General features: G+C 35.2%; 1 protein-coding gene across 4 annotated transcripts in view; it reads right to left on the bottom strand.

Moving 5' to 3' along the window:
• Positions 1-12249, bottom strand: part of NIN (ninein) — a 72721-nt gene that overhangs the window by 3851 nt on the left and 56621 nt on the right. For 2 of the 4 annotated variants that reach the window (XM_054286865.1, XM_054286866.1), the window contains exons 27-28: positions 9969-10139; positions 1954-2067 (exon numbers count right to left, since the gene is read on the bottom strand). In XM_054286865.1, coding sequence (XP_054142840.1) covers positions 1954-2067; positions 9969-10139 — 285 coding nt within the window. Of the gene's footprint in view, positions 1-1953; positions 2068-5475; positions 5605-9968; positions 10140-12249 lie in introns of those variants that run through there. The other 2 variants (XM_054286867.1, XM_054286868.1) reach the window with 2 other exon arrangements.

Raw genomic sequence — 12249 nt, 5'->3', positions numbered from 1 at the left:
TTTTTAAGGAGATGGAGTTGGTGACCCTTGAATGTGTTAATTATTGCTTAAATATCAAAGGCAAACCCCACTCCTCTCATTAAAAACCCAGGGTCTTTAGAGATGCTGTGGAAGTTTTGGGACTGGAAAGGTTTTTAAGGAGCTGGGGTTGGTAACCCTTGGTGTTCCTGGAAAGGTGAGGTGGGAATGGGACAAGGGAGTCAGCAAATGGCAAAGAAAAACCCCAAAGGAGGTGGGGAAGTGAATGTGTTAATTATAGGTCAAATATTAAAGTAATTGATAATATCAAATATTCCACTCCTCTCATTAAAACCCCAGGGTCTTTAGAGATGCTGTGGAAGTTTTGAGACTGGAAAGGTTTTTAAGGAGATGGGGTTGGTAACTCTTGGTGTTCTTGGAAAGGTGAAGTGGGAATGGGACAAGGAAGTGAGCAAATGGCAAAGAAAAACCCCAAAGGAGGTGGGGAAGTAAATGTGTAAATTACAGCTCAAATAACAAATTTAAACCCCACTCCTCTCATTAAAAACCCAGGGTCTTTAGAGATGCTGTGGAAGTTTTGAGACTGGAAAGGTTTTTAAGGAGATAGGGGTGGTAATTTGGTGTTCTTGGAAAGCTGGGAATGGGACAAGGGACTCAGCAAAAGGCAAAGAGAAGCTTCAAAGGAGGTAGGGAAGTAGGTGAATGTGTTAATTATCATTCAAATATCAAAATAAAACCCCACTCTTCTCATTAAAAACCCAGAAAGGTTTTTAAGGAGCTGGGGTTGGTAACCCTTGGTGTTCCTGGAAAGGTGAGGTGGGAATGGGACAAGGGACTCAGCAGAAGGCAAAGAAAAACCCCAAAGGAGGTGGGGAAGTAGATGAATGTGTTAATTATAATTCAAATATCAAAATAAAACACTTGTCTCATTAAAAACCCCGGGTCTTTAGAGATGCTCAGAAATTTTTGAGACAAGATTTTTTAAGGAGATGGAGTTGGTAACCCTTGAATGTGTCAATTATAGCTCCTCTCATCAAAAACCCAGAAAGGTTTTTAAGGAGCTGGGGTTGGTAACCCTTGGTGTTCCTGGAAAGGTGAGGTGGGAATGGGACAAGGGACTCAGCAAATGGCAAAGAAAAACCCCAAAGGAGGTGGGGAGGTGAATGTGTTAATTATAGGTCAAATATTAAAGTAATTGATAATATCAAATATTCCACTCCTCTCATTAAAACCCCAGGGTCTTTAGAGATGCTGTGGAAGTTTTGAGACTGGAAAGGTTTTTAAGGAGATGGGGTTGGTAACTCTTGGTGTTCTTGGAAAGCTGGGTGGGAATGGGACAAGGGACTCAGCAAATTGCAAAGAAAAACCCCAAAGGAGGTGGGGAAGTAAATGTGCAAATTACAGCTCAAATAACAAATTTAAACCCCACTCCTCTCATTAAAAACCCAGGGTCTTTAGAGATGCTCTGAAAATTTTGAGACTTGAAAGGTTTTTAAGGAGATGGAGTTGGTAACAGAGGGATTCAAATTAACCTTGTCAGGTGAATTCTCTTTTACACCATTTCCCCTCTAAGGACAAATTTAGTGCACGAAGAATCCACAAGCCCAGTGATCCCACAGAGATACCCCAAAACCACATCAAACAAAGGATGAATTTGGGGCAGGAGGCCTTAAAGAAATCAATATTTTCTCCTCAGGAAATTATTTTTTCCTCCTTTTCTAAGCAACTTTTTCAATTAGCATCCTCAGCTGAAATTTGATTTTTGTTTCTTGATTTAGGAAATTAATGAGAAGCGGATTCAGTCCCCAGTTTGGAGTTTTATGAATTTTGGGCAAACATGCTGCAGTTAAGCTCAGAATAAAATTAAATAAAACCACTTTTAACTTTATTCTGAACAACAGTTGTCAGCTTTTTGATTTCTTAGGGGTTTAGAGAAAGAATGGGGAAGGTTTGAGGAAATCCAGGAACACTTACTTGTTCTTTCAGCTGATTGACTTTATCTTGGAGAAGCCTCTTCACAAGCCTTAATTTCTGCTCCACATCCATCATTCTCTCTTCCATCATTTTTAGGAGCTGCTCATGACCCTCCTGGAAAGCAACATTGATGTGAAAATCAGTTGAAAACCAGTTCCCATTCACCAGTCTATTTTGTTTTTGTAGTTTATGCTCAAAAAAATTGGTGGCCATCCACATTTCATTCTGATTTAGAGGCAATTAAATTAATAAACCTTTAATTAAAGCAAAATATTTATGGCGACACTTAAAGGACACTCTCAGCATTGCACTGGTTTTCCAAGCAAGTTACATTTGAAATTACCAAATCAAGGAAAAATGACATAAAATTCAGAACTTCTGTCTGGTCTGTAACAGAACTGGATAATTTCCTTTTCTTGTTCTTTGGTGCTGCCAAATTTCTGATAAATGTGGGAAACAAAATGCCAATTTAATGGTTTTAGAATAAAAATAAGGTGAAGTTATAAGGTCATGTTTGACAATGTAACTCTCCCATGCCAGAGATCCCTTAAAACTGAGTAATATCCAAAAGAAGTAGGATTATAAACTTCATTTTTTACATCTTTTTAGATTAGTTTTCATAACCCTAAGCTGGTTTTTCTTCAGCAAGGTGTTTGTAAGTAAAAGCATAATAATTCTGTGTCATGTTACACGAACACCTGAGGGAAATCTTCCCAAATAAATAAGAAATATCAGGAATTACAAAAGAACTTGAGTAATATCCAAAAGAAGTAGGATTATAAACTTCATTTTTTACATATTTTTAGATTAGTTTTCATAACCCTAAACTGGTTTTTCTTCTTTTTCTTCAGCAAGGTGACAGTGTAACTAAAAGCATCATAACTCTGTGTCATGTTACACAAACACCTGAGGGAAATTTTCCCAAATAAATAACAAACATCAGGAATTACAAAAGAACTTGAGTAATATCCAAAAGAAGGATTCCAAACTTCTTTTTTTTTGCATCTTTTTAGATTAGTTTTCATAACCCTAAACTGGTTTTTCTTCAGCAAGGTGACAGTGTAACTAAAACAATCATAATTCTGTGTCACGTTACACGAACACCTGAGGGAAATTTTCCCAAATAAATAACAAACATCAGGAATTTCAAAAGAATTCAGTAACATCCAAAAGAAGTAGGATTCCAAACTTCATTTTTTATATCTTTTTAGTTTCGTTTTCATAACTCTAAACTGGTTTTTCTTCTTTTTCTTCAGCAAGGTGACAGTGTAACTAAAACAATCATAATTCTGTGACAAACACCTGAGGGAAATTTTCCCAAATAAATAAGAAATATCAGGAATTACAAAAGAACCTCTTTGGATTTAGGAACTTTAAATGCTGACTGCAGGAAATTTGAGACTTGATTTTAAAGCTGGTTTGTTACTCAAATCCCAGGCAGTCATTTGAGGAGATGAAAGTCTGAGAAAGCAGCAACCCAAAATAAAACACCTTCAAACCCAAACCCATCCCACCTGTGGAGGAGGAGAAATAAAAATCTGCTTCAGGCAGGGAGTTCCTCATTTAAACCCCTACAAAATGATCCCCTTGAGGGGGTGATTTAATCTCACTCAACATTTTATTTGCTGTAGCACCAGAAACTGAAATCTGTGTATGAGGTTATGTGATAATCTATTTTTATGAAAAAATTTACACTAGAGTCACACAGAAAACAGTTTTACTGTGTGGGTGGAGTGGATATTTTTCTCAATTAATGGAATTTGGTTGGAATTCAAAACCTGGAATTCACCATTCCACTTTCCATTGGCTGCAGGAGCCCTGAGTGAGTAATTACGTGGAAAATAAGAATTAGAGGGGTCTCAATACCTTTCATCCCTGTTTTTTTTTTGCCTTAAATATTCTCACTTCCCATTATTTCATGTTAAATGGGAGAAGTCAGCTCAGGCAGCAGCTCAAAGGTCATTTAAAACAGGAGAAAAAAAGATCTTTACAAGCAAACAGCTAAAATGGTTCAGGCCTTAAAGAGGTGTTGTGCTCAACTATTAAAGTATTGAAATCCTACTTTGATTAAATTAATTAATTAAATCCTAATAAATTACTAAAATTTTATTAAAATCCTAGTTTGAGACAAAATAAAAACTACAGAATTTTGTCCAATAAACAATAATTTCCCGCTTTTTATTTTATGGCCACAGCAGTAGAAGAATTTCTCATTTTCTTAAATTTTCAGGTCCAACTGCTAAAGAAAAGCTGAATTTCTGTACTCTAGCACATCCCTACCACAACTATTTCCCAGAAGTCCTGATATAACAAATTTCATTGTCAAAGATAAATATTTTGCCTAAAACTTGTTCATTCTTGAAGTGGAAATTAATGATTTCTATGAAGACAAGAGACATTATGCTTAAAAAAAAGATTTTATTTTTCATTTACATCCAAAAAAGTCATCTTTCCCTGTTAAAAAGTTTATACATCTTATACAAAAATGCAGTATAAATACCCCAGGTTTTCTTCAAATCTCATATAAAATTAGTACCATTTGAGAAAAATAGGCTCTTTCCCATACTGAACAACTGCACATTTTAAATAACATAAATAAAACCCGTTTGTAACAAATTTTAAAAAGCTTCTGGAAGCTTCTGAGCTTTCACAAGATAGCTTCTAGACAAATAAATAAGAAAATAACACTGCGGAGACTTTTTTTTTTTGCTGGTTTTTGGGAGAAAAAAGAAAAACAAAAGGAAAAAAGGAAAAGCGAAAACAAAAATAAATAAAGGAAACAATACAGGAAAATAAATAAAGAAAAAACAAATAAAGAAAAAATAAAGAAAGAATAAAGAAAGAATAAAGAAAGAATAAAGAAAGAATAAAGAAAGAATAAAGAAAGAATAAAGAAAGAATAAAGAAAGAATAAAGAAAGAAAAGGGAAAAATGAAGGGGAAAAAAAGGGAATAAAGGGGAAAAACAGAGGGAAAAAATAGAGGGAAAAAAATAAAGGGGGAAAAATAATAAAGGGGAAAAATAATAAAGGGGGAAAAATAAAGGGGGGAAAAAATAAAGGGGGGGAAAATAAAGGGGGGAAAAAATAAAGGGGGGAAAAAATAAAGGGGGGAAAAATAAAGGGGGGAAAATAAAGGGGAAAAAGAATAAAGGGAAAAAAGAGTAACGGGAAAAAAGAAAGGGAAAAAAGAAAGGGAAAAATATAAAGGGAAAAATATAAAGGGAAAAATATAAAGGGAAAAATATAAAGGGAAAAATATAAAGGAAAAAATATAAAGGAAAAAATATAAAGGAAAAAAGGAAAATAAAAATGAAGGAAAAAATAAAGGAAAAAAAGGAAAAAATACAGGAAAAAATAAAGAAAAAATAAAGAAAAATAAATAAAAACAAGGAAAACAATAAATAAAAACAAGGAAAAAAATAAAGGAAAAAATTGAAAAATAGGAAAAAAAAAAGAATAAAAAGAAAAAAAAAAAGGAAAAAAAAAAGGGGGAAAAAAGAGAGTTTGATCCTCAAGTTTCTGAGCTTATGCCAGTTGTGTGTGTGTCTATCATGGCAAAGGAATGGGGTCAGGAGCAGCCAGAGGTGTCAGAGGTGCCCGATCCTGCGGTAGGAATCCGCATGCACTGCTCGCTGCTCCGGTAGCAGGGCCTGCAGAGAGAGGGAAGGGGCAAAACTTCACCCTGAGGTCCAGCTGCTCTCAAACACCCACACGGCAGGGCAAAACCAGCACCAGAACGAGCAGGGCAAGCAACACAGGGCAGCAGAAAAACACACACACACAAAGGGAAAAACATGCAGAGTATTTTCTATTTCATAGCTGTAAATATCGATATCAGCACTGCAATATTTTCTATTTTATAGCTGTAAGTATTGATATCAGCACTGCAATATTTTCTATTTTATAGCTCTAAATGTCGATATCAGCACTGCAATATTTTCTATTTTATAGCTGTTAATATTGACATCAGCACTGCAATATTTTCTATTTTATAGCTGTAAATATTGATATCAGCACTGCAATATTTTCTATTTTAAAGCTGTTAATATCGATATTAGCACTGCAATATTTTCTATTTCATAGCTGTTAATATCGATATCAGCACTGCAATATTTTCTATTTTATAGCTGTAAATATCGATATCAGCACTGCAATATTTTCTATTTTATAGCTGTAAGTATCAATATTAGCACTGCAATATTTTCTATTTTATAGCTGTTAATATCGATATCAGCACTGCAATATTTTCTATTTTATAGCTGTAAATATCAATATTAGCACTGCAATATTTTCTATTTTATAGCTGTAAATATTGATATTACCACTGCAATATTTTCTATTTCATAGCTGTAAGTATCAATATTAGCACTGCAATATTTTCTATTTTATAGCTGTAAATATTGATATTAGCTGGGAGATTGAGAGAGGTTTTCTACATCTAAGGACTCTCATCCATGGTTTTTAAAAGATCAGTGGCAGTGATTGAGGTAGCAAAGTTTTTTAGAGGAAATCCTCCTCTCTCTCTCTAAAAATCTCATTTATAGCATGAAAATCTCATATAGTATATATAAAAACTCAGATTGCCAAGAATTTGGGAAAAATATAGCCAAACATTTTATGTAAGTATAATATATATATATTTATGTCTATTAAAAAAAAATAAATATAAAATCTCAGATTGCCAAGCATTTGGGGAAAATGTATCCAGACATCATATATAAATATTATACATATATATACACATATATACATATATATATATAAAACCTCACAGATTACCAAGCATTTGGAAAAAATGTAGCCAAATATTATATATAAATATAATAGATATATATTGAAAAAAATATATAAAATCTCAGATTGCCAAGCTTTTGGGAAAAACCAAAATATTATATATATTTTGATATTATATATATATATATATATAAAACCTGACACATTGCCAAGCATTTGGAAAAAATGTAGCCAAATATTACATATAAATATAATAGATATATATTAAAAAATATATAGAACCTCACAGACTGCCAAGTATTCGGGGAAAATGTATCCAGACATTATAGATAAATATAATATATCAATATTTAAATATATAGATATTATAAAATGTAGATATTTAAGATATATCTATAAAACCTCACAGATTGCCAAGCATGTGGGAAAAGTGTATCCAGACATATAAATATAATATATAGATATTTAAATATACAGATATTATAATATACAGATATTTAAAATATATCTGTAAAATCTCAGAGATTGCCAAGCATTTGGGGAAAATATAGCCAAACACTATATAAAAATATTTTGATTTATATATGTATGTATGCATATATATATATTTTATATATATATATAAAACCTCACAGATTTCCAAGCATTTGGGAAAAAATGTAGCTAAATATTATATATAAATATAATAGATATATATTTCAATATATATATAAAATCTCAGATGGCCAAGTATTTGGGGAAAATGCAGCCAAACTGGCTCTCCTTTGAAAACTTTGCATTTCTATCTCAAACCTTGTTGTTTTTCCCTCAGAGTGAGATGGAATTTGAAATAAAGAGCTGTAAAAAGGGGGAATTGAGCAACTCAAATATTAATCAGTGCTAGGCAAGCTTTGGGAAGCATTGGGTAATTAACAGGCTCCTAAATTTGGTTATTGAGAAAGGGACATGAGGGAATCACAGCACTGGCACAGCAGAAACAAAAACTGGAAATTCAGAAAAGTCCAGACAGGTTAACACAGTACAAACAGCTCAGGAGTTATAATTTCATTTAATTTAGTGAAATTTAAACATGTAACAGCAGCCTTTGGGTGAGAATAACTCAGGACTGACTGCAAAATAAATGAAAAGCCACAGACAACAGGATCAAAAAGCAATGAAAACTGCAAAGCAGGATAAACACAAAATAATTCCATTAAAAAAAAAAAAAAGGGGGGGGAAACTTTGGATACCTCAGACAGGATCTAAAAAGCTGCAAAAAGCAAAGCAGCAGAACTAAATTATTTATAAATTATTTATTTTACACGTGGAGACAACCTGACCTTGTACTCACTGGTGAAGGGATGATGGAGAGGGATTAGCATGGAAGTTTTCAGGGTGCTGAAGGGGACATTAAAAGGGACATGAGCTCAACTAAATGATGAACCCTAAAAACCAGGATGGCAAAGAAAAATCAACAGAGATTGAAGCAGGAGGTGCTCACAAAGTGGAGACAAACAAATATACCTGGCTTTGTTTTTAGTGCAGGTTTTTAATATGATTTAGAAAGTTCTGTAGTAAAAAAGAGTGTTATAAAGCAGAATATTCACTCCTTTTAAGGAAAAAATTTAAAAGATTAAGTGCATTAGTGCATTGACAGCACATATTTTAAAAGTCTAAGTATTTTTAAATTCCCAAAGCTTTTCCAGGAAATGCAGGAGCAATTCATCTCTAGAACTGCAAGTTCCAGGATGTGACTTGCTTGCAGATTGCTCCAAAATCTAAATTACAAACTCATCACTCCTAACGCAATCCCAGCACATTCCATTTGCCTCTGCTGCAATATGGCTTTGATTGATTTCGAAATTAAACTGCACATTTTGCTCCCCATGGGATGGGAGCAAAGTGCATCAGCCTGTGGTGATGCACTTCTGAAAAGAAACCTTATAATCAATTTATTTCTACTTAACCTGAAATGATCTGCTTTTATTTTTTTAATGAAACATTTTCATTTTCCATCTTAAAAAAAAAAAATTACTCCAAGTTTTGGATACTTTAAAAACTGGTTACTGCCTATACTCTATCTGTAATACCTTTTTTCTGATATATTTATTCCCACATTCAGAGATATTTGAGCTTCAAAGTCTTGATGGCACTAATAATAATAATAATAATAATAATAATAATAATAATAATAATAATAATTTAATACTAATAAATTATCGATAATAAATTATTAATAGTTAATTAAATTATTATTATCATCATCATCATTATCATTATTATTTAAAGTGTAACTGCAAGCTAAATTTAAAATACAAGAGGGGTCTTTTTTTCCTGCTACCAGATGAATAAATAGCTAAGAGTATTTTATCTAATTTATTTGTCTAAGTGTAAACCTAAATAAATATCTATTCTAAAACAGATCAAATACTAAATATAAATTAAGGTTACTATGTGCAAATCTAAATAAATATCTAATCTAAAATAGATAAAATGCTAAATAGAAATTTAGGCTACTTAGAGCTTTATCTTTTCTTATACGATAAAGTTGTAATATTATTTTAAGACATTATTTGGCCTGAGCCAAATAAAAGCTTTAGACATTTAGACATCCAATTAATTTGAAGAAAAGAATAATTTGGCAATTTTTTATGGCAGATGCAAACCTTTCTATTGCCTAAATTCAGATTTATAAGGTGCAAAGTTAACACTAAAAGTGAGTGGATGAATTAATCTGCCTTGGAATTGGTTTTCCCTCAGAAATGTTGAAGTTTCTGTACAACAGGAACAGTGTCTTGTCTGATGGCCAAATCAGGAAGAAAAAGGATTAGAAAAAACCTCAGAAAAAAGGATTAATTTGTGTTCTGCTCTGCTACAACTGACACAATTCCCTGTGACAGCAGCAGCCCAAATTAGGATTTTACGTGATGGGTGCCTGTGCAATATTTGGTGTGGTGTATTTGAAAATTAATAGCTCTAGACAGGGTCATTAGGTAAAGAAACAACAAAAAAAGCCTCTATAAACACTCCCTGCACATGGAGCAGAAGGAGAAAAGCCAGTTAAATGTGGATGGGAGTGGTTTGATCTCAAAAAAATTAAGAGAACTTCCGAACAAAGCTCTGGCTTGGGCTGACCACACTAAAACAGCAATTTACACACATCCTTGCTGCCATGAAATCTCATTTTTGAACTGGCATAAACAGAGAAAGGATCTCACCAGGATAAAGAAAAACTAAAATACCCCAAGACAACCAAACCAAATCCTTTAAAAATGTGACTTTCCCGGTGAGAGGGCCTTACCTGCTGCATGTTTGTCCCTGAGGCTCTGCTCTGGAGCTCCTCCTGGAGGTGCTGGCTCCTCCTCTCCGCCTGCAGCAGCTGCTGCTGGAGCTGCAGGAACTGTTCCCTGGGCACCGTGGCACAGCCTCGCTGCTGGGAGCTCTGGCTATGCATCCCCCTGGACTGGAGCATCTGCAAAACCCCAAAATCCCAACATCAGCACTGCTCCCTCTGCCCATGAGCATCTGCAAAACCCCAAATCCCAACATCAGCACTGCTCCCTCTGCCCATGAGCATCTGCAAAACCCCAAATCCCAACATCAGCACCTGCTCCCTCTGCCCATGAGCATCTGCAAAACCCCAAAATCCCATCAGCACTGCTCCCTCTGCCCCAGAGCATCTGCAAAATCCTAAATTCCAACATCAGCACTGCTCCCTCTGCCCATGAGCATCTGCAAAACCCCAAAATCCCAAAATCAGCACTGCTCCCTCTGCCCATGAGCATCTGCAAAACCCCAAAATCCCAAAATCAGCATGTGCTCCCTCTGCCCCAGAGCATCTGCAAAATCCTGAATTCCAACATCAGCACTGCTCCCTCTGCCCCAGAGCATCTGCAAAATCCCAAAATCCCAAAATCAGCACTGCTCCCTCTGCCCCAGAGCATCTGCAAAACCCCAAATCCCAACATCAGCACTGCTCCCTCTGCCAGGGCTGCTCTAGAGCATCTGGAAAACCCCAAATCCCAAAATCAGCACTGCTCCCTCTGCCAGAGGTGCCACAAAAGCATCAGGAAAACCCCAAATCTCAACAGGAGCACCTGCTCCTGCTGCTCCAGAAGCACCTGAAAAACCCAAAATCCCAACATCAGCATCTGCTCCCTCTGCCAGGGCTGCCTCAAAAGCATCTGCAAAACCCCAAAATCCCAACATCAGCACCAGGAGCATTTGCAAAACCCCAAATCCAAAAATCAGCACCTGCTCCTTCTGCCAGGGCTGCCCCAGAGCACCTGGAAAACCCCAAATCCAAAAATCAGCACCTGGAGCTTCTGCAAAATCCCAAATCCCAACATCAGCACCTGCTCCCTCTGCTAAGGGTGCCCCAAAAGCATCTGCAAAACCCCAAATCCCAACATCAGCACCTGCTCCCTCTGGCAGGGCTGCCCCAGGAGCAGCCTGCTCTCAGATTTTTTATGTGCAAGAGGAACAAGGCTGGACTTGGTGACAGAGGTGACAAAAGATGGAATTTCACACAAAGGAAGTTGGGCTTTGAGTCATCATTTCAGGCCTGAATTATAAAATCACTGAATTTTGGATGAATTCCTATCAAATTTTAGTTGGTGAGCTTTAAATAGCAATAATTTCCCATTTCAAGGGGAAGGCTGAAGTTGTGCTGATTATTGTTCTGATTATTTCTAGTCTTTAAGGAACATTTATCTCTGCTATTACCTTCAAAATTCAGTATATACCCCCCTACAGATATTTCCTAATGTTCTCTCCTAACTGATTATAAAATCACTGAATTTTGGATGAATTCCTATCAAAGTTTAGTTGGGGAGCTTCAAGTACCAATAATTTCCCATTTCAAGGGGAAGGCTGAAGTTGTTCTGATTATTTCTAGTCTTTAGGGAACATTTATCTCTGCTCTTACCCTCAAAATTCAGTATATACCCCCCTACAGATATTTCCTAATGTTTTCTCCTAACTGTGGAGATATTAAGAGCTAAGACAGTCTGGTGAAATAATTTAGAATTCTTCCAGACTAAAGCAAAACCCAGGTAAATAACTCACAGCTCGAGGAGTTAATTATACTAAAAAGGACCAGAACTGGACAGTAAAAATCCCTGATGGTTCAGAAAAACTCATTTGCAGCTGGGGTTTGTGTAGAATTAATAATTTCTTCCCAAAAAGAAAGAAAAAACCAGGACCATAAAGGTCCTGTTACCTTAAAACCATTACTCTGTTCCCTTAGGAAAAGGTGTGTAAGATTATCTTGGTGATTTTAGATTTCCTATCACAGCTGATTTTAGTTTTCCTTTCACAGCTGATTTTAATTCCCTTTCACAGCTGGCAAAATTATCAATTTGGATGGATAATATTTCAGTTACTGACTTAATCTCTAACTGTAAATATTTTTCACAATGCTTCTGGCCCTGTTACCATCTCTATCTCTGCTGGTCCAGGTAAACAGAAAATAGGTTTATAAATGCTTGAAAATAAAACTATTTGTACTTTTTAAAGCTATTTAGGGGTTCTCTTTTTCTGTAAAGGGGCTGTTGTTTTCCTGACAATATAAACAGTGAAAA

Source organism: Melozone crissalis, unplaced genomic scaffold (assembly GCF_028551555.1).
Source record: "Melozone crissalis strain CALT ecotype California unplaced genomic scaffold, PUWL_Pcris_2 ptg000056l_1, whole genome shotgun sequence".
NCBI lineage: Eukaryota > Metazoa > Chordata > Aves > Passeriformes > Passerellidae > Melozone > Melozone crissalis.
Note: the sequence above shows the minus strand (reverse complement) of the source record. Positions and strands in the feature narration are given on the sequence as shown.